At 30.6% G+C, this 24,148-nt stretch overlaps 1 protein-coding gene across 1 annotated transcript in view; it reads left to right on the forward strand.

Moving 5' to 3' along the window:
• Positions 1-679: 679 nt before the first annotated feature.
• The window catches only part of LOC123718443 (ATP-binding cassette subfamily G member 4), a 29,411-nt gene continuing 5,942 nt past the window's right edge, over positions 680-24,148 (forward strand). Inside the window, exons 1-6 of the mRNA XM_045674936.1 lie at positions 680-1,062; positions 20,207-20,377; positions 20,851-20,987; positions 21,729-21,874; positions 22,714-22,952; positions 23,749-23,999. Of these exons, the coding sequence (XP_045530892.1) occupies positions 822-1,062; positions 20,207-20,377; positions 20,851-20,987; positions 21,729-21,874; positions 22,714-22,952; positions 23,749-23,999 (1,185 nt within the window). The 5' untranslated portion in view covers positions 680-821. The remainder of the gene's footprint in view (positions 1,063-20,206; positions 20,378-20,850; positions 20,988-21,728; positions 21,875-22,713; positions 22,953-23,748; positions 24,000-24,148) is intronic.

The following is a 24,148-nucleotide window of genomic DNA, read 5'->3' on the forward strand; positions in this document are numbered from 1 at the left end:
GAGATCGATATTTATATGCATATGTAAAGCAGGAATTGACTTATTACTTAAGGCGAATCTTTCCGTCCAGGAGATCTAGGCTTAGACCTCTCTTCCTAAACATTAAAATAAATAAAAAAAACGACGTGTTGCAAACAATGAAACTACTAATAAATTTTATATTTAAAGTAATTAAGCCATCTATCGTAATATCACAGAATGAAGTAAATATTATCTGTTATTAACTTAATAATAACAATAATCGTCTAAGTATCACAGTTTTCTAGAAGATGTCGCTTTTCTAAAAATCGTCACACACAATAAATAATATAATTTATTAAAACCTCGGTGAACACAATTATGTACGTATTAATAACTTGTTAATTGCACTTATTCAATCATTAATTGTGTGATTTGATTGATTTGATTTTGAGATTTAAATCTATTTAATTGGGTAACTCACAAAAACATTTCTTAAGCCAAACTACGTACATATGTACTTATATGATGTAGACACAAATACATTGTTGTTAAGTGTTATTTTAGTAATCGTATACATGTAAATAAGTAGGTAATAATTACTGTGAAAGCATGTCACCCATTCAGTGCGTCGTCGCATCTCCTTTGTCTGAAAGAGACATTGTTTACAAGTCGTCAATAAAGCCCATTGTTCCACGTACGTATCTGTCACAATATGCCAGTTATTTACAAAATAGAAGTGCAGCTTAAACAACGCGTTATAATTTACCAAACACACAAAAGGCTTCTGATATCGACGAGGCGCTGGCGCATTCGTTCGCGCGACGTAATAAGTGTAACACGCGCGTTCATTTTATGTAATAATGATGCTAGCCGGTGTTCAAATTGTGGAAAATCAAAGTGTCTCGTACAAGTCTGAAGGGACAGAAAATATGGAGGGTGATGGACGGTCTTCGTTAAGTACACCATCAATTCCGTCACATTCCTCAAAGTGCCCGACACCTTCACAGGAGCCTAGGGGACTGTCCCGCGTTCCCAACCGGGAACCGGTGGATATACAGTTCAACAACATAACTTGTACCGTCAGTCTCGGAATTAATAAGGGTAAGTTTCTTACGTCAATTTATAATCGTATAACGTATAATATAATATGAGTATCAAATTAGTACATACATAGTGAGGATGTAAAACATGTCTACGATGTTGAAAATAGAGATTACAGTGAAATTAAAAGAATAATTATTGTCTCTTTGTTCAAGTGATATTTTAATATTAATAATTATTTTATTAAAAATCATTTGTTCATCTTTACATTACTCGGGTTAACCTATTACATTATCTAGTATCATAAGTAGGTCATTTCAAAATACATACTTATTATGTTTTACTTGAATACCAGGGTTCAGAGGGCTGAATATACATTAAAAATTAATAATACAAAAAAATTAATTCACATTTTAAGTGAGGTCATCACACAATTAATCTTTGATAACATTAAAATAAATAGCGTTTATATATCTATAACAAAACTAGATTTAAACACATATTTTTACATATACATACACCCCAACTATCAAAAGAAATTCACATTTATAATTTAATTAAGTCTTTTATTACTTACAAGCTATGTAGATTGGTCTATAATATATATAAATATAAATATCGCGAGTAGGTCAATATTTATTTAAAATAAGGGCAACGAACTTTCATTACAACAATAACAAAGCCTTTTTCGTTTATCAAACCTTATATCAAAATAGGAACAAATTATTCACTATTTTAGTTTATCTCTTGTCTTATTTGCATACTTTATCATTATTTATTGTTCAATCACAGAAATTTATGTATTTAAAGATATTTCGCTCCAGTAATGTTCATCACTACAAGTAAGAGTTGACAGTTCTGTTTTACTATAGCCTAAACCCAGTCAACGATTTCGAATTAATTATAGAATTTTGATTTGTTTTTTACGAATGTGGACGAGTTAGGTTCATTGTAAAGTGTGCTGTTGTCTTCATTGTCATATTAAATTGTCATACTGAGTGCATTCGTCACCTTTTTGAAACAAAAGCCTTCTCCTAATATTAATTAAAATACCTAATGTACGTTGAAATACCTGTTGAGCGTTGTTTTTTGTGTAACTTGTCTAATCAAAAGTTAGAAATAATTATACATAGCGTAATAGTCTCTGACACAAAAAATTTGTTCGCTCATCATGTTTTTATTATGCTTACATAACCATTGGTTTGGCATATAATTTAAACAAATAGCGAACTAGACAAATATAGTGACAATCACTTTATGAGGTAAGAAGTGTTAAAATTTCCAATTGTCAATGTATCTGCATAAAAAGTATATCATCGCCGATAATTTAAGATAACAAGTACTTACTAGTCGTTAGGTAATTAGCTGAGTCGTGATTAGACTCGAGTAGAAATAAACACGGGGCGAATAAATAAGCCATTAATGCAGCTCTGTGTCAAACGTCATTCGAAGAAATAAATTTTATTGCCGTATGAAGTTACAAATTAAACACTACGATGTCCGTGCCTCATAATAAACTTTTATATGTCCTTTGTTTTTTCTTAATAATCGATTCTACATACATTGGGGAACAGTGACGCATCTACTTATAAAATCTCTATTAAAGCGTAATACAATATAGCTCTAATTGAAGGACCTCAAAGATGCCACAAAATATATGGCGGGACTTATAATAGATATTTTGTATGAATTACTGATAGTGAAAAATTCAAGGAGAATAACTATTTTATCTATTAAGCGCAGTAGAAGTTATGTATTCACTCGCCATGATATAATACAAAGTAGACCTCCACGTCTTTTAACATTTGTTTATTATATTAAGAATATAGGGTATAATAGATCTATTTCTTCTGTTAAACTTCTAAGTACTATAATTAGTATATAATCCAATGGGTATTGTGAATCAACACGGGTATGTCAAATGCTGTGCTTTATATCTACTAATACCAACATGATAAAACTTCTCTAAAAAAAGATCTTTAAGCATTTAAGAATTTAAATTTTAGTTTTAATTATCTTTGCCTTTAGCGTGTCTCACACGGTCAAGGTAGACCACGCAAAGCGCAAGACGCAAGCATCGGCTTGATAAAATAGTGTAATTAATGTTTGAAGTTTCTAAAATATCTTTATTTAACTTAAAGTAAGTTTTTATTGTATAAATTTTTTAAAAAAATATTTGTCTATATTGATCTTGTCGATCGAAAAATTTGTCTCAACATACTCATAAAATTAATTTATGCTGAGTAAATGTTTTAGAAATAATTAAAAAAAAACGGGATCCTGTAAAGAATTCTCATAAAAAATACATGTACGAAATGTATAGTAACTTTAAATTACTAAATATTCGAATATTCTGTCTTGATACTGTCTACGTACTATCTGCTGTCGATTACATTTAGTACAGTACAGGTACTACATTGCTTGTGATTTACGATTAGAAATACTACAATAATCAGTCAACATTTATAGCGTATCGACTGAGATTGTTAGAAAAATTCCAATCTTCGATTTCACTTGGCCTTCTGTAACTACGTCGGTGTTTTGTCAAGGGTGTGTGCTAGATAATGCTAAAATTTTTCGCAAAACACTATTTTATAAAAACGGTTGTAAAAGAAATGAATACCTACCTATTCGGATGCCATCTTTTAACCACGTGTTTTTTTTTTTAATTTTACAAAAGAAGTATATAAGATTACAATAATATACTGTGGCCCGTAAATTTTTATATCTCTTTAGTTTATAAAAGACTTATGAATTGTGTACGATAATAACACTAATATCATGAATTTAAATATTTCTATAGTATTTATTATTTTCATTTAACCTTTAACTGGCTAAAATGGAAATTTACAGCTTCGAAACATTCAATAAATGCTTCAGTTGAATTGCAACTCGATACTTTCAGTCATACGTAGGTAATAATAATAATAATCCAGTAGCGCTACAGGGCTAAATGGCTTGAGAGTCTGAGAGAAATTGCTAATAGAGCACATAATAAGAAAATTCCATTGGTGCTCAGCCATTTCTTCAACCAATGGAATCGTGCGTTCAAAACGCACGACCTCGGGTATGAGCGTTGCACGCTTAAACCACTGGCCTAGTGGATCACAGCACTGTATTATACACAATTGTATTTAGCCACAACACGGAACCTCCGGAAGCAATAGCAATAAATAAACGGCGCCGGCGCTACAAGGATAAGTTATGTAAGTTATGATATACGGGAGTCTCAGTAACCGAATTTGTGAAGAAAATATATTGTTACAACTAATGTTAGTCTAGTGGCTAGTTGCGGTGACTGTAAAGTTAAGCGTTTAGACTGCGAAAATGTATATAAATGTATAGATTATAAGACGAAAGAAAACATCGCTTAAGACTCAAAATTAAACGACTACCAGTCATAGAAGGCTGGTCTCAATAAAGACAAACGTTCAAAGGTCTTATGCCAGTGATCCATGATAATGGATATCTGAAACCATGATTTGTGGGTTCAATTTATTTTATGCTGAATATGATGTATAACATTTATATCATAATTCTCATGATGATATGTATATGTCGCAGTAAAGTAGTTAAATCAGAGAGTTAATTAAATCTCTAGACAGTTAATTAAAGATCGATAATCAATCAAGTCGCTCGCATTTTGATTTAAATAAAGCAGCATCGAAAACGTTTAACTATCTGTTTGACTGAAAGCCAGCGTGTTGATTAATAATGCAAAACAAGACTCCGTCTAGAGATTCAATTAACTCTCTGATTTAACTACTTTCCTCTGACATATATACTAGGTGCTATTATTTTTAATTCGATACGTAATCGTAAAAAAAATTATATCTAAAAAATAACATCAATGACATATAAATTAATAAAATATAGTTTAATTTTCTTTTCAAATGTGTATTTGAAAAGAAAATTCATGACTAGATTCATGTGAGACAAAAATGTATGTATCACTACCATCATACAAATTTTTGTATTCAAATACAACGATAAATTCTAAGTGATTTGAACAAGTAATGAGCGAACTTAAGTACGTAAATTTGGTTAGGTTGGCAACTAGGAAGCGATAAAATACTTTATCACTTATGTTTCGGGGTCATGTACAAATGGCAGTATTGTTTCCTAAACATAACTAAAACCACATTTAATAGCTAACAAAGAATGCATTTTAAGCTGTATGTGCGACGATCATAAGACATTTACTTAAATTTTTAAACAAACAAAGCGACTGATATTTGAGTACATTCACTCAATGGGTGTATTGAGTGAAATGATTTCCCCCCTATAAACTTGTTTTTTTTTGTTTGTGATATTGTAAAAGATCAGTGGTGAAAAACAAGAAGTACTTCTGGCCTTGGCCTCAGAATTCCTAACCGGCTTCCTTTAAATTTTTAATAGGCAAGTGCGTGTGAGTTGATCTGAATCAAGAAGAACTATTACTTTCCTTACTAATCCTAAGGTAGATGAAGCCAGAGCTAGTACGCTTTAAAAGACATACCGGGTTGCCTCATGCTATTTTCCGTATGAGGTGGTGTTCCAACACTTCGAAATGTACGACCACTTCGAAATTTCCCTACAACTGTGACTGGAACGCACGACAACTAAATCTGGCTTTAAAACTAAAACTAATTTTCTAAGTCGCGCGGCTAGTCAACGACTGCTCTATATATTTTGTTATTAAGATTTTATATGCTAGTACATAAGTTGTTGGCTATTTGAATAGGTTGGCACAAAAGTTTTTAAAAAAAACTATAAAAATCCATGATCACGTCGCTAATTAATTAATTGGGAGACCTTATTTACCACAAATAATACAATACCTACATTATATGAAATACCTATTTAGAAAATGCTTGTTAATACTACGTTTCATTTAGTAGCTTTATAAGTACTACAGTAATAATCTATTCTGCTTCGAGTTCTTTTATAGAGCAGGTTGATGGATAAAATTTATGATGAAATAGAGTTCATCAAGCATTAGGTTTTTACTACTACGCAATAGTCGCTAATACCCAACGTGCTAACTAACATTTAAAGGCTTAGAAAATCAATTACATCTAAATGTATATAAAACTTAATTATGTGGTAAATGAAGGAATTTTTATTAATTAAAAGGGTGAACTAACCACGATTGAGTACTCCAATTATTTCCCATAGAAATATTAGATCAACTATTACAACATTGAAGGAAAATAAGTTAACTCTGTACACATAGTAATAGAGAAACACACCCGTAAGCCGGCACAGGGTTCCATAGGCGGTTGTAGTACTTATTCCAAATAACATACTCTCCCGTGCTCGTTTGCCTACTGTTCTATAAAAATATAGTATAGATATATTATCATACTAGCGGACCCGACAGACGTTGTATTGCTGTTTGAAGCGATTACGATACAAAGTATGAAAGTACCGACTGCATCTGCCGGGCTGATTTGTGAATCTAAACCACCCAAACGCATAAAGAAAACATTCAAATCGGTCCAGACGTTTATGAGGAATTCAGTGACATACACACGTACAGTAGAATTATATATATGTAAGCTATCCTATCTTTTAAGTTAGATCAAACTGCAAATTTGATTGAAATCGGTTAAGTAGTTTAGGAGTCCATAGCGGACAAACAACATGACGCGTAATTTATATATTTTGAGATAATAAACAAAATTGAATTTTAAAAATTAATAATACTCAACTCATACAAACTAGATTGTATATTATTTTCAAATCACCTAGTATAGAGCTGACCAGAGTGTGAAAAGATTCCAATAACTTGTTATCGTTCTCGCTAGACGTTGTTTTCATAATACAGTGCCGTTAAGTGATTAAACCCGCGATTATGTTAAAAGTATCTTCACGGCATATATTGTGCTAATTGTTGCCTTTTTTATAAGTTTGAGCTTAAGTATCTTTAGTTATTTCTTAGTGTGTCAGTGACAAAAAGGATGTTCAGACACACGATGTTCAAATCCTATCCTATCTTCAAAATTGTATTCATAGATTATTGAGATAAGACACGATTTTGTGGTATTCTATTTAATAACTATTAATAGTTATAATTTAAATTAAAAAAAAAATTGTGTCTATCAAGGTTTCAATTTTAGAAAAAAATACGTACGTATTTGCAAGCTTTAATGTAAGATAATGACATCATATCTAGGAAATAATTAACATAATACTTAATATTATTTATTATGAACAATAGTATGAGTGGGTCAAAGTGTCAAAGATTAGACATACAGTTTGAGAATTACGTTATGTGCACAAAAACTTCATACAACCGCTTGATAAGGCGTGAATATATTTTTATACACAAAGTATACTAAAACACTTTATGGTTATTTCAAAGGATTATTAAGATCATTTATGCGGCGAATTTAATGTAATAATCAAAACTGAGATTTAATCAAATATTTTCGACTTAAAAATTTATCAATATAGATACCTGCAAACTTCTTGAGCATTAAACAAGGGAGTGGGGGAAAGTTTGCGCATCAAACACAGCGCGGGACCCAAACGTCAACTGATTTACCAATCACGCGGTCGACACGTCACTCTACCGCCGCCGCGCACCTACGCCCGCCACCCCCTCCCAGTGATACCTAAAAATAGCTTCTGCACAGGCAAGGACATTTGTTCAAGATGTTTGCCGGTATCTATATGACGGCGAACACTCAGAATATAAAGGCGAAGTAACAAAATAAGTTAAAACTAGAGATTTTTGTATGTTTATAAATAACACGAATTATTATAGTCATTTTTGCACATCTATCTTAATAAATGGTTTTAATGGTAAAGGTTACCGAAAAGTTAAATCTTTGAAGATGTTATAAAAAAATATAAGACAGCAAATCGCTGTTGGCTTGAACTTGACTTACCATAACCAGACAAACTGGTTGCCGCGGATTGTACCATTAGCACTGACAGCTGTTATTATTAAGTCGCCTTTTGCATCTGCAGCCTAATGTAATGGCAAGTCTGGATGAGATTACTTTTGACAGGATACCTAAAATTGATAAGATTTACCTATTATAATTGATGAGAATTGTTCTAATTCTTCATTGATTAAATATTTTCTCTTACTGTTATAACAGCGATTATTCTTAGTTTCAACATTACAGATAATTCAATGAACGAATCTGTACGACCTAAATTTGTGTTCCGAAACCTGTGTTGCAGGTATAGAAGGATGATCACGTACCTGCCTAAAGTTCAATAAATTACTAAAATGTTTTATTTACCGCGTTTTCTATATGTATATGTATGCATTTACTGTATATACAAAAGTATACGTTATTCTTTGTGCCTTATTACACCTGGATGGTGCAGAGGGCGTCCACAGTAAGCCTCCATCGCGTTTGTTCTTGAGCTTCGTATTTTACCTCTCTGCAAGTCTTTTTTTTTGCGTGTGAACACGATACCTTTATATCTTTGTAACATTTGGTAGTAACAGTGAATTTAATGAAGTACCTGTCTTGTCCTCATTAGTAAGAGTCATAACAACATGGCTCTTATTAATTAAGCTAAAACAAAATTATTTGACGTGATACTTTAAAACGTTATACATGGCAACCAAAATTTTAATATGAAATCAGAATTGAAATCTATAATCCTGAAATTTATTTGATTACGCTTGATAATAAGCGGATACAGATTTGATAAGAATTGTATTACTTTGTACTATGTCATCACTTCTGTTGAACAATTAAAAGATCCTTATTTGACGATAACCTATCGAAAATTCAATGTCATTAGAGGATGTCCGAAATCAGAATCTCCGGTAAATGTACCTTAATAACAATAATTTTAAAGACACGTTAATATAATAATATTTCTGCATATCAACCATAATTGTTCGTTGGTATTTTCTTGCTCAAATACTAATTAATTATACTCTCGCTAATTTGTTCGTACATTAATTATTAGTATAACTCAAAAAATATAATATATCAATTCGAATGAATTACACACTATTTAAGAACTCTTCAATTGTAAAATTACTGATTATATCTAGAAGTATTCACGATCTGTAACTGTTATAAAAATTGACCACAAATCGACGCTTGTACCAGCGAGGGGTCAATCAACTAAATTGGTGCAACTCTTCCTGTTTCCTTTTCCATCTAGTTGAAAAGAAATTCTGAACACATGCATGATGGCTTTATGCCATGTTACGAACTCATTAAAACGAGTTTCTTGAATAGTGATATGTAGAGGCGGTATAACGCTGTTAACCTTGAATGCACAAGAGTGAACGAGTAGTGCTGATTAAAACTGATGAAAATTCTTTTCAGTCGTGTTATCTGGGAGAGTTACATTCTGGCGATGTGACTATTTGACGAACCACGGAATTTCAATATTTCTGCAAATGTTCTTGTCTTATATTGCCGATGTTTATTTGTTTTGATATAGACAAAGACCTGTATATATGATAGTCCTGGTTTCTAATAAAAATCAGCTATATTTTTGTTATGAGTCAGGACGTAAACGAGCAGGTGTGACCCTAATAATCAGGTGGGTTGTAAGTGAATACCGGCCTTTACAGTAGTGGTGTCCTCTTGAAGGCTTCTAAGTCGTAACTGTTCGGAAAAACCTGGAATGGCATCCGGTTCTATAATGAGCTGGTGCGCGGTAAGGAGTATCAATGTGTAGAACGACTTTTATGATTATATAATTACGTTCTACAGAAAAATAACAAGTTAAATTCACATAATATAAAATTTTTCATTTACCACTTTTAGATCCAGAGATACATTACTTAGATCTCAATGCGTACTTGAACGTTCCTAGGTATTAAAAATCTTGCATAATTGATCTCTTTGAACTTTTCTTTGTTGTGTTCACTATTGATATGTGTTGTTAAAGTAAACTGACTGAATAATGAAGATACTTCTATTATAGAACTGAAGAGATTTTTGTTTGCTTGAACGCTCGTATTAATATTTCTGTCCATAATTAGGTATATACTAAATAACAACACGCAATGACCAATAGGAGCAGAGAATCAATGCAAATATTGCAAATATGTTTCCTTATTTAGAGCTTTCGTTATGTACGCTGCGAAAGCAAAAATCCTGAATGTCAGAATTGTTCCTAATTAAAGCTTGTTAAAAAATATGTGTCTATCTTTTAAGGTGGTTCGCAGTATAACATTTGTATTTTCTCTTTTAGACGTACGATAATGTTACCTAATTTGTATGTTTTTCATTTCAAACTGGGGTTTAACTAACTCAATCCCAATGTATGTCCGAAACTTAAAGTCAAATCGAATCGAAACAAAATTGACTTATTATCGCAAAATCATTATTCCAAATACCTAAAGAAGATAACACTTCAAAGTCAAATTTTTAAGTCGCCACACGCTTACATCATATAATTTTACCTGAATTTTTTATAAGTATCAATATTTTGAATCAAAGCAATGCTTTTCGAGACGAATAACATTCGAGGAGTGAAAAGTACCTTATGTTTAACTTGAATGTACATGTACATTATACATTTTTTAACATAATTTAAATTGAATTAGATTAAATTATCTTGAACGCAAACCAATCGGTAGCATCGTAAAATATAGGCATAACATTAATTAATTTTTTCCCTTTATCCAAGAAAATATTCATTTGCTCACGATTAACGATAAACACCATATCCCGGAATACAGATGGTATCTTTCTAGCGACATCGTTATGGTTATCTAGACTTTTATTGCAACATTGTTAAACTCCCTTGCATAATATGTATTGAATAAAATTGTGTTCATAATTCAAACGAATTGACCTGTGTTCGGCAGTGGACGACAGGCTGAGACGAAATTGAATATATTTTGTAACAAATTACTTTTACAGTAGTGTATAGTTATATAGAACGAATTTATGGTTATCATGGAACATTTGACAGGTAAATTTCAACAGTGGACAGGTAAATTTTTTAAAAAGTACTAAAATCTGCCACTGGTGCTGGAATAATTAAAATAGCTTAAATTTTATTGACATGACATTACATGTCCATATCGTGGATCAGTCATAGTATTTAAACATTGGTCGACTGGAAATCGTGGACTTTGATACTACATAGTTTTATCTGTTTTATTTTGCAAACCTTCGGCTATTTGCCACAATGATTGACGTTTTTTTAATTATGATTGTCTACAAAGATTATACTTTTGCGAATTAAGCTTGCAACTTAAATCATTCATAAAAACAAAGCAAGACACATAATTTTTGAAGGTCAAGGATGTTTTAACCGTATCTGCATTTTTATATTCCACCAATATATTTATGATATCCATACAAATCTATTCATGATAGTGAAATTAAAACTTTTAAGTCTTAATACAACATTGGGTTTCCCACCAATTATAAAGTTTGTAGAACTGATGCGAAGGCCAATGTAAAGGTAGGTATCTTGTGTCAAATAGGTCAATAGATGAAACAGAAAAGCTTATATTCCATTTCTAACTAGTCATGGTTACGGTGTCAGAACTTTTAAGACTATAAAGTAGTGAATCCCGGAATATCGATGGATACGACTTGCTGTAGACCTAGGTTAATAAATTTTCTATCACTTCAATAATCTAGAAGCTCTAATGACGCCATCTGGTGGCGAAACCTTATTTTAATATAGGTCGTTCAAGAGAGCCGATATCATATTTTTTTTCGATATATTGAAATCGTAATCGCCATTGAAGATACATGTCAAAGTCAAAGTCAAAATCATTTATTCTTCGAACATGTTTGCTGACCTACGAGGATCCGCGGATAAATACGATAATTGTTCATTTAAAAGTTTTAGTGATGGCTTTATATGTAATGAAAATATGTTCTTCAACTGGGAAAGTTAATATAATTTCTATGATAAATGATGTGTTTTATTATTAAGTTGCATCAAAGATCCCGGATGCGACCCTATTAATTACTTTTGCGTCATATCTCCGCAATTATTGATATTTGATCTATTGAACTAGAAATCTTATCGGTTGTAGCACATCGTTTATTCGCTACTCTCAAGATAAATAAACTGTTTATCATATTTATACAATATTCATCAGTTGGGTGCATCTTAGTAAGGTACTTACTTTTAAAGACAATGCTGCGACTTTAATTTTGAATTGTTGTACCACGTCATCAAGTTTTTGACATCAGCCATGGATCAGGATATTGAGAGAACTATACGGCTGAGATGACGTAATTTGAGATGTTTTCTGGGGTCTTAACTAAATAAATATTAAGTCAATCATAGTTCAGTATTAACAGTGTACGGCAGCAGGACAATACAGTCTATTTTTTTATTTAAATGTATCTTAGAGTGAAAAGAAAGTTCTTGCATTCTAATTTTTAATAACAAAATAAATGTTAACAAAAACTTATGAATATTACAAAAATAAAACGAACGAAATTAGAGAAGCAGGGGAAAAATGTATTGTGATTACACACAACTTTTACCTATCTCAAAAATTCAAAACAAATTCCGTCGTACAACCAGTAGTTGCTAATAATATTTATATAATGATAACAAAATATAATAATTATTACAATAATAAAGAGCAACAACAATTAGTAGACTCTAGGCTCATGTTTTACTTGCAAACTTAACGAACCGAATCCAGGGCCGTTTGCGTTACAAGGTACTAAATATGTATTCTTGTATTTCGTTTAAGACGAATATGATATCGATAAAATTATTAGAAATAATTAAAAATCATCCCGACGTTTTGTTTACTTTGTCATTTCAGCTCTCTAGATTACAGTTGTTATCCCAATGTAGTGCATATTAGGCCTAAGCCCACCTTCACACTGTATTATATTTTTACAAATCGCCTTTCGACCATATCCCAATGTACAAGCCAAGGCTGTACATTTTGCTCACTCAAGCTTGCTTAGTTTTATATGTGTGACGATTTCCTAAATCGTTGGAGTTACGCCACGAGATTATAGCAAGACGTAGGCAATTTCTGCAACATTGCATTCATTCGTTTCATAGCAATTAACATCATGGGAGTTCTGCAAGTAAACTGAAAATTTACTGAGCAGTTCTATTACTGCTAATAATAAAAAAAATAACAAGAGTTTTTATGAAGAGTTCGTCTTTCAATCTACAATAACATATCACAGAACACAGAGAAGACTTTTAGAACACATTCTCGTTTCTTCTCAGCATTTAGCATAAAACTATTTTGTTCATCTTTGGTGGGCATTAAATGGGACATCGCAGATCATTTCAGACATAAGCACGACTTTTATGACTATATACTGTCTTGATAAAAAAGTGGATTTGTTCAGTTTCTTTTCTTCCAATTTTAAGGTCCAAATTCTACTTCAACTAGTAAGAGTAATAAAGACATACGATATTGTTTTTTTTTCTTACCTCTACAAAATAATAATTTTACAAAAAAGATACCTTAAAATAAATAACATTTAAATAGTTTTAGATTTTGAAAATGTTTTTTTTTTACAATAAAATAAATACAATAATTACTTAAAGTCCTCTAATTCTGTATTGATTTAAAATGTAAACAAAGAAGATATTTTGTTTAAATTTTATGGCCTGGTTACGAGACCTTTAAGCCAAACACAGACGGCATACTTTTAAACCAGAGGCAAGGTGAAGAATAAATGAAATGATGAGTTGTGAAGTCTATGTTGTAAAATATAATTTTCAAATGGTTAATTATTGCTATGCAAACAATAAAATATTATTAAGATTGACCAAACGTTATGGTAAATGGTAATTAAAAAAGGCAATATAGTTATTAAGGTCGAAGGTATTATTATTTTTAATGTATGCAAAAATAAACCTTATGATATTATATTTTGTGTTATAATCAATAATATTTTAAAAACTTTTACAGATCTGATCACAAATTGCTAAGTTATAAGATTTAGGTATAAAATTTATTTTTTTAATGTTTTTTTTTTATGTAGGATAATCGGTATGTGTATTATTTTGACGTTTTATCGAATTAGTAGTAACTGTTAAGATAGAATAATGATGTGGAATCAATAAATCATCTCTACTCTATAGCTCTTCGATTACATCCCTGTGGTGTATCTGTGTGTGCATCGGTAATAGAATATTGAACTGTCAAACTGGCATTTTATTTTAAATCTGTATTTTTTCTTCCCGGACTTATATCTTGAATAAACCAGTCACAAACCTTAACACTACAATTAATGTTATTTAATTATTATTGATTACACGGGTCAACATGAAATTTGACTTTGATTGCAAAGCATTAAATTTCGGTAGTTTAGGTCGTAATAAGACGAAAAAAAAATATATGGCATGAAAAACTTTGCTTTTGTGCTTAGAAGACTGATTGAACGAAATTTTTAAAAATCTCGGATTTTAATTTTTGATTGAAAATAAAACTATTGAAATAAAAATGTTTATTATTTTTATTAAGTTTTACTATCAAATTAGTTTACAGAAAAGTGGAAAATAACTTAAAAGTGCACACTTTTACTTTTTCTTTTATGTTCATAGCTACTTTCTCTCAATAAACCCCAAATATAGTCGCCCATCATGTTTTCATTGTATTGGCCTTGATAGCGTTGTTCATTGTTTATTATAACTATCACAAAATCAAACTTTATACCGAAAAAAGGTATTTTCTTTTCGTTTTTGTGCATAACTAACTGGAAAATAATAGTATAAACTTTAGGACAAAGAACGAATTTTTTTTTTGTAGAGTCGTGTTATCCAAGATACAAATCACAATACGTACATAATATTTCGAAAGTAGGTACTATTAATTGTAGCTCTACTGAAATTGTGGAATTAAAATTAAGTGTATGAAACGATTAGACCCGGTTAAGGTATAAAAATATAATAAATAAACTAGATGACCCGGTGAACTTTGTATCACCTACAGATATTAAACAAATTTCTGATGTGGCTGTCTCACATTGACAAGGTGACATATTTTATTTTTAAAAAGACTCGACAAATATTTCTCAGGTAGGAACAGTTAAAAATAATTCTTTACTTATATTTCTGTTTCTCGTCATTTAAACCGTCCCTACAGTTCCACATATATTTCAAGATTTAATTAGGTAATAAATTGTAATACAAGGTACATTTTAAAAATAAATTATACAATAGTTGTACTATGTATTAATAGAATTAAAACCTACATTTATGGTAAGTGAACCTTAACCAAACAATAAATGTCTCGCAGTTCCATAACAAAGAATTGGGCACGTGTCTGTGACGTCGCCCGCTCAAGAATAGCGCGAACTTTATCAGTGTCAGTGAACGCGTGACGTCACAACAGCTGATAGTCATATTATATAGGTTGCGAAACTTTCATTGTATTACGAATTGAGATCAGGAATAAGCCTAATTAAACTTCCTAGTTAGGGTAAAGATTCGTATTGATGTCATAGTCATAGCTTTATTTCCTCATATTTATTACTTCTAGTTTATTAGTTTAAAAAGATTACACAGTAAAAAGTATTTAGGCATCGCCTTCATTACAGATAGGAAATTACCGAGTTTATTTTTCCGAAGAATAACGTAATATCTGATTTATCTAATTAATTATCCCTTGTTAACGATAACCTATTGAAATATTTAAAAGGGACCCATATATATGTGAACCATAAGTCCTAAACACATCGTTAAAGCCACATATTTATAGATTGTGTTCGTTGGATAATTTTTCCTTATAACCACTTCCATAAAACTCCTCAAGGCTGATTAACATATGATATATTTTATGAATTTTTACACCTATGTCATTTACCATGAACTATGACGTCAATACAATCTATTTTACTCTGCTTTTTACTAATGTATGACACGCAACATTCATGTAAGTACCATTTTCTGTGCTCTAATCTATTCTTTGATTGGAAAGAGAACTGTGTATGGAAGCAACTTTACTACTGAGATGGTGTTAGAGCCAAGGCTGTACATTTTACTCGTAGGTTTTTTTAGTTTTATAACCGTGGATTGGAAATGGTCAAAGTTGTCAAACAGTCAAAGCCCCGAGAGCATAGCCAGACGCAGGCACTCTCTTGAGTATTATTTTTAACAAGAATTAAATTATTTAGCATAAATCTATTATTTTATAAGCGAAAATAAACAGTGTACAAACTCACGCCTTGCTCCCGAATGGGTAAGCAGAATACACGGATCTCCACTTGCCGCGTTACTGATATGTCTAGACCTCCATGATATGTCATACCTTTCTCACTTCATCCACTTTCGTGACATTCACTAGACATGCTCGTCGATAATGGATACTTGTGACCTGTCCCTTCTCTTGTATTATATTGTTACAAGCATACCCCTCAGTCAGTAACCGTACAGGTGGTAAACTCCTAATATGTTACTACTATATATATGTATTATAAGCCTTTACATTATAAGTTTATTATTTAAGACAATATATAAGCGTACAAGCAATCTAATATAAGGAAATAGACACCGAATGTGTTCCGACATTCCGTTTCATCCAAGGCTTTTTTGTTTATTTATTTTCCCAAACAATGTTTGGAATAACATCCGTAGACGGTATAATAATTTTAAAAATAATTAAGTAATTATGTTGTTTCTCGTGTTAAATTTATAATATTACAGATGTAGAAATATATTGATTAGCGTTCATTCAGCGTAAACATTTTATTATAAATCAAGTACACTTAAATTTTTTATCATAACTTCAAAGAAAAAGGTACGTAATGTTAATTTTAAGAAATTTACTTATTTACATATACATATTTGAGATATATATGACATTTCAAAAGATTTAAGATCATTCAAGTTTTATAACTCGAACTTACGAGTGAAGACTTGAATTTGTGGTTTAATATAATAATTTTGTGTATATGTCACCGAAAACCTTTAGGCCAATTCATATTACTATTATATCAAACTACCACAGCCATAATCGTCTGACACACATACTCCCACGCTCATAACGATACTATAATATTATTGCGTAAATGACGCTTTGTTCCAATAAATATATTGAAATAAAATTAAATGTGTTAATATAACATAGATATGCACATATTAGATTACAATTTATTCTTGGTTCAGTGAGCTACAGTGACCTCAGAGTAAACCGAAAATTTGCGCTTGCTATGTACGTAATAAATGGATGAGGACCTCAGGAAATATCGTCAGCAGTTACTACATGTGTCCTAGCTAGGGCTAACCTTCTAAAAAGCACATATTATTCGCTAGTCTGTACTACACAGATTAGTCAATGAATTACATAGGACCTTTTTTATTGTCCGTTCAGTGAACTTACAGAAGGTCTACAATTAGTGCCAATTATAAGTTATTTTTATCAATTAATTATTAAGCTTCATTCAAGTAAATATTATTAAGCTTCATTTTCCTTATTAATTTTGATTTGGGGTTAAGACAAAATTGGGATTTTTGTAAATTAATAAATAAAATAAAGAGGATAAGTAACACTAATTTACCTTAATGATACTGTCTGTGTAGTACAGATTTGTCAACGAATTACATAGGACCTTTTTTATTTACCGTTCAGTGAACTTACAGAAGGTCTACAATTAGTGCCAATTATAAGTTATTTTTATCAATAATTTGTTAAGCTTTATTCAAGTAAATATTATTAAGCTTCATTTTCCTTATTAATTTTGATTTGGGGTTAAGACAAAATTGTGATTTTTGTAAATTAATAAATAAAATAAAGAGGATAAGTAACACTAATTTACCTTAATGACACGACGTTATCTTAATGACATCGACAAATATCGTTATGAAACTTCGTGTAGTATGAACATGAACTTCATGATGGTTTCATCAAGTAATTTTAAATATGAATTACTGACTTAAAAAAAGTTTATTTAGGAGTCTTGTTTTTATTGGTACAGTATTATTTACGTATGTCAAATTTACCGACTAGTCTCATTGAACACAAAGAAAAACGTTGTGTCAAGCTGACACAAGCTGCATTTAGAATTTCGAATATATAGATAGGGCCAGATGTATATATTGTATTTTAAAACGGTCGTACAAGTCGCCATTAAATCTTGAAGGTGTCATTCGCGTGTTTGTCTTTAATTATTCTGGCCCTTGAGCATCATTAATGTCTTTTATCTGTTTAAGTATTACTCGATTTATATTTTAGAAGTTTTTAATTATAACCAAAATTCTTAACTATACTATGCAGATCAAAAGTGCAATAAATACGTATCTTATCTTTATCCATGAGTATATTTTAAAGTTTTCAATTCTCAAATGTTATCAAAAGGCCCAACTTGCTTGCTTACTTCAGATTGTATCCTTCTTTGATCATTTTTATTTCATAAAAGAGTAAGTTATCAATCAGACATGTCGTCGATTTTTGGATTTGAGACATGCCGGTTTTTGTTGTAATATTTGTATTTACCAAATCTAATGATCTTTTTCAAAAACTATTACAATTTACTATCCCTAATATTTTTGAAGTGAAACTTCTTTATCGGCTTTGCAAAAAAATTAACCGTCACATTTTTTGGGTTACGCGTCACATTTTTGGTTACGCGCCATCTTTCTCTTGTCCTTACCACGGTTGATTCGAAGAGATTCGAAGCCATTAATAAAAAAAATATGTAATACCGATAACAATGACTAATTATAATAAATCGTTTATTATATATTATAATTTTTATGATTAATTATAATTCTATTACAATTAATGAAATTCTGTAATAATCTTAGTAGTAATAAGGTAAAATGAAATAATTGTATTACTTGTATGTATGTATATATGTCTATGATAATAAAAGCTTTTTGTTGAACTTTGTCTAATTTTATTTTATTTAAGCAATTTCTGTAAAGTTGCATATAGTAGACCATTTTTTTGAAAAATAAGGTCATAAAGAAGTTTCACTTCTTACGTGTGTACACGCACACATTTTTTTTAACTTAACTCCCTTTTCTAATAAAGAAACTCAAACCTTGTAATATTAATTTTAATAATTTTATTAAAAAGGTTTTCTAAAATGACACACTATTGTTAGTACATTTTGATCAAACCTATTTGTCATCCGACAGTGGAATTTGAACTTAAAGGAGATATCGTATTGTACTTTGAACATAATGTAAACAGTTAATTAGTTGACAATTGACTTATAATGGGAGTATACCTACGTCGGTACATAACTATGTATATTAATAATACCAAGAATTGTAGTCATTTGTTTTTTAAGTGAATCGTAAGAATTATTTTCTAGGTAGAAAATGCTTAATTGTACTTGAAATATTCCACCAAACATTCTGTTTGATTAAAGACGTATGCGAGTAAATTTAAGAAGGTCGTTATGACGTCTTGATCGTGTCCATTAAATAATGTTCTCAGCTAATATTGGTTCTATATCACTAATTCAGAACAAAATAAAGACTTTTTTCTTCTATCCAAAATATAGTTTTTCATACATTTTCTAGTGTATATTGAGATTCTTCTATAGCGTTCAAAATACAGACGTTAAAACACATTTTTTTTAAGTTCGATATTTGATTCGTTTTAGTCCAGTTTCCAATTTGTACCGTCGCCTTGTCATACTATTAATCACAATTTGATCACGTTTGTGCCATACAATTTGCATGATTTAAAGAATATTAGTACTCGTATTCGTTGATAACTGTAATCATAATAAATATAAACATATGTCACGTATTTTAAATTTTCTATGAATTACTAATGTAATATATACTTTCGTAGGTATCTACTTATTCTATTGCTAGCAAATTTATATGTTATGGTCACCATAAAATTTGTTGAAAATTATTTTAAATAATAAGTTTATATAACTGAGTTTTTTTTTGTATTCCACTTGATTTAGCGTAGAATCCTTCTACATATGTTATAGTATAGCTCTCTTCTATACCCATATAGAATCGAATATTACTCTTTAGGATCCCTTATGCACCCTTCAGGTCTTGTGAAGTTAGGATTATAAATATCCTCACCATATTTGACATTATGAACAGTTCATAATGTACCTAAACCGTAAATTAACTATAGATTTCTCTCAATAATCGAGAATTGAAATAAATAATATTAAATGGTTAAAGTTACGTCTATTATACAATTATGTGTATATTATCACCATTTAAAATTACGACCGCCACGCTCAACACGTTACTACGCCATTATGAAATTCTTGTGTTTAAATAAATATGGTAATAAACAGTTGTTTATTACTAATACATAATATAAGTTAGTATTGTATATATTTTTCAGGCACAAAAGAAATTCTGCACAGCGTGAATGGCAGACTTCGGCCTAAACAGTTAATTGCTATTATGGGGCCATCAGGCGCGGGAAAATCCACATTGTTAGATGTCCTCTCTGGATACAGAATATCTGGAGTTGGTGGTTCTATATTTATTAATGGAAGGGATAGAAATATGAGTAAGTTATGATGAATTATGCATATTAATAAATAGTTATGTATTCATGTATTTTCAATTACACCTTTCTAGCACTACTTTTGTATAGAAGACTATTCAAACGCTTAGCATTTTCAGCATTTAACTTAGCGATGTATAAAATGAACTAAATTATATAGAAAGGTTAAAAACAAAGTTTAGCAAATAAAAGTAATTGATATTAACTTACCTTATCATAAATTAATTTAATTTGTTGATATACATATAAACTTGAAACATAATGAGAAATTAAGAAAATTTAACTAAAACTGGGGTTAGACCCGGGTTGTTATATTTAATCTTTTACGATGTATTCACTGTGCAATTATTATTTGCTCGTTTGATTCTACATTAGTATAAATTCCATAAGTCAAAAACGTTTTGGATTCGAACCTAAATATCGAATGTTGAATCGAATTGAGCAAAGAGGCTAAAATATTTCTTAAATTATTTCAGAGCGCTTCAAAAAAATGTCATGTTATATCCAACAAGACGACCGATTGCAAGGATTACTTACGGTCAGCGAAAATATGGCGTTAGCTGCTGATCTGAAGCTTCCCACTAAACTAGACAAATACGAAAAAGGAGAAGTGGTAAATACGTAATTTCTGCCTAGTTTCTGCGATTTAGATAAAAAAGTACACTACCTTACGACAACTAAGGGTTTTTTTTTAATATAGAAACTTATAAATTTTATTTAATTAGTTTATTGATAAGTTTTAAAACAACTGCATGTTGTTTTAATACTTTTAAGCTTGTTTAAAAAATACAATAAATTATGACGTTAAATTTTATATTAATCATATTAGATCTTACAAAATACAAGAACCAGGAAAAATAATAGGCAAACAGCAAAAATATAATGCGCAAACTTATACTAAAACTAAATAGAAACTTAAAAACATAAAATTGTTTATTATATTCTAAATGAGGTATATAATAAACAAAATTACATTTTCCAGACAAAATATTCAGCCTCGCCTAAAGGTTGAATATTTTGTCATGATTGTTCATAAAATTATGCAGAAATAGAGAGGAAAAAAACGGTGCATTTTGAAGCTATATATTTGTAGTTAGTATATGTAACATTAATTATTACTATAATATTATATAAATAATAATCTTAATAACGAAAACTTGTTTGTAAGTAAGCACATTTTACAACGTAGCTATTACAGCTAATTTTAAAAAAATTGTTAAAAAATTTGCGATCTTGAAATTACGAGTTTGTTAGTATGTTTTATAAGTTTGGAATAATGGAATATTAACTGAATAATTCTAAACTCATCGAAATGGAATCCGCTTATACGTATTTGTTATTTGTATTTTTTTAGATAGAAGACATTCTTACAAATCTCGGTCTGTATGAACACATGCATACCAGAGGCGCCCAGCTTTCCGGTGGTCAAAGAAAACGACTTTCGATTGCCCTAGAACTCATAAACAACCCTCTAGTCATGTTCCTGGATGAGCCTACAACGTAAGTATTCCTAATAGGAATTTTACATTTAATTCTGATTATCTGAGACCTTCTTACAATTTTGTCATTTTACCTATAAAAAATCTGTTTTAATGGCACTTATAAAAAAAATCAAAATACTTTACACAGCTGGGGTTGTAACGCACTCAGAGTTGATAATTGCACGATAAGCATACGGCTACATATTATAATCTGTTTACCACCGACATGCAAGAACTAAAATAGTATCTTTTATTCTTGTTTTTTTTTTATGATTTCCTGTTTGAATTATTTATCAAGGAAACTAATGTTTTTCGTGTTTTTGTACTTTAAAAAATATTAATTTTATAATACTTGTAAACCATTAGGCATGAATAGAAAACGCTGTTGTTTTTGCGATAATTATTTATCACCTATTTTTATAGTAACTTAATACTATTACAATAGAACAGTTATCTATATAAAATTAAACTAAAAACATAATATAAACAAAACAAACAAACCAAAAAATGTAATAGGTATTTGTAAATTTCAAAGTATATATTTAAAAAAAAACCTCAAAACGCCGAGACGAGAACGATATCTCTGACAATAATCAGGCGGCTATCAATATTACCTTAAATAATTTCACAAATCTATCAGAATCACGATTTATGCGTCTCGACGAAAATATTTAGTGGAACTTTTTTTTATTAACTTTAAACTTAGTATTAGCAGTACTTAATATAAATAAAATATTTTTATTGAAAGCGCTAATCTTCGTCCTTTTGTGTTTCATAGTCCATAACGCCTTACGCAGGCTGTAGCTACATGGCCTTGTTAGTCATAAGTAATGAATAAAAAATAAACCTATATTTCAGGGGTTTAGACAGTTCATCCTGTACGCAAGTGGTGCAACTATGCCAGAGCCTTGCACACCAAGGCAGGACAATAGTTTGCACAGTCCATCAACCTTCAGCTTCACTGTTCGCTGTTTTTGATGCCGTGTATGTATTGGCATCAGGGCATTGTCTGTACCAGGGTACCACTAAGAATCTTGTACCGTATGTCGAAGAAGCCGGAATACCTTGCCCAATTTATCACAATCCAGCTGATTATGGTAATTTATATTTACATAATTGTATTAAACGCTAATTGATTGTAATATTTACATAAGGCAAGGTTTTGAGTGCTTCATGAAATGTGTTTTTAATCAAATATAAATAAATTGCATTGCCCATTAATTCTGTGAATAACTAGCAAAAACTTTTTAGGTCAATTGACCTAAAAAGTTTTTGCTAGACGCATTTCTAACAGGCAAGTAGGTGATCAGCTTTCTGTGTGACACACGCCGTCGACTTAGTGGGTCTACGGCATACTTGTTTCATAACGACGATTTTCTTCGCCGTACTAGCGATTTAAAAAAAAATAAAAAAAACAAATCCATTTGTGCACCGGCGGTGTTCAAAACTACAACAGGCATGAGAATCGCACGCTGAAGTCACTACTGCTCAACGCAAATTTTAGCCTAAAACATCTTGGCCAGTAATTTAATCTAAGGCAAATATTTAAAATAAAAAAGGCTTGCGTGTACTAGTTAAATTAGATAAAGTTTAACAAAAGGCATTTATTATCATATACATGAATACAAATAATACAATTGTTTCATTTTACCTTATTACTACTAAGATTATTACAGAATTTCATTAATAGTAATAGATTGTTATTATCGTTATCGTTATTAAAATTTTTGTTATTAATGGCTTCGAATCTCTTCGAATCAAACGTGGTAAGGACAAGAAAAATATGGCGCGAAACTGCAAACGGTAATTTTTTTCCATCACCGATAAAGAAGTGTCAGTTCAAAAATTATTATGAAAACTGTCCATTAACTGATTTATGGTACTTACTTACAGTTATAGAAATTGCATCCGGAGAGTACGGCGAGGATAAATTAGAACTTCTCACAACAAAGATAGATAATGGCAAAGCCCTTAACTGGTTTGATGGTCATGAGACTCTACCGACAATGGAGTCTCTAAGAAAACTATATCCATTAAGCGCTATGAAGGAATTAGATGAAAGCTCAGGTTCAGAAGAAACGTCACAAGCGAATCAAAGATCTGTACTTATTCGACGAGGGTTCTTGAAGGCGAAGCGAGATGCCGTAAGTAACAGACTTTTTACCTCTTGTGTATAGTTTTAACTAGTTTGTTATGAGTTTGATATAAGATTTCAAAGAACAAAATGCAAAGTTATTAAGCAACAATGCAATCTATTTTATTTCGGAGGTTGTCACCAAAACACTCTAATTTT

Source organism: Pieris brassicae, chromosome 2 (genome assembly GCF_905147105.1).
Source record: "Pieris brassicae chromosome 2, ilPieBrab1.1, whole genome shotgun sequence".
NCBI classification, from domain to species: domain Eukaryota; kingdom Metazoa; phylum Arthropoda; class Insecta; order Lepidoptera; family Pieridae; genus Pieris; species Pieris brassicae.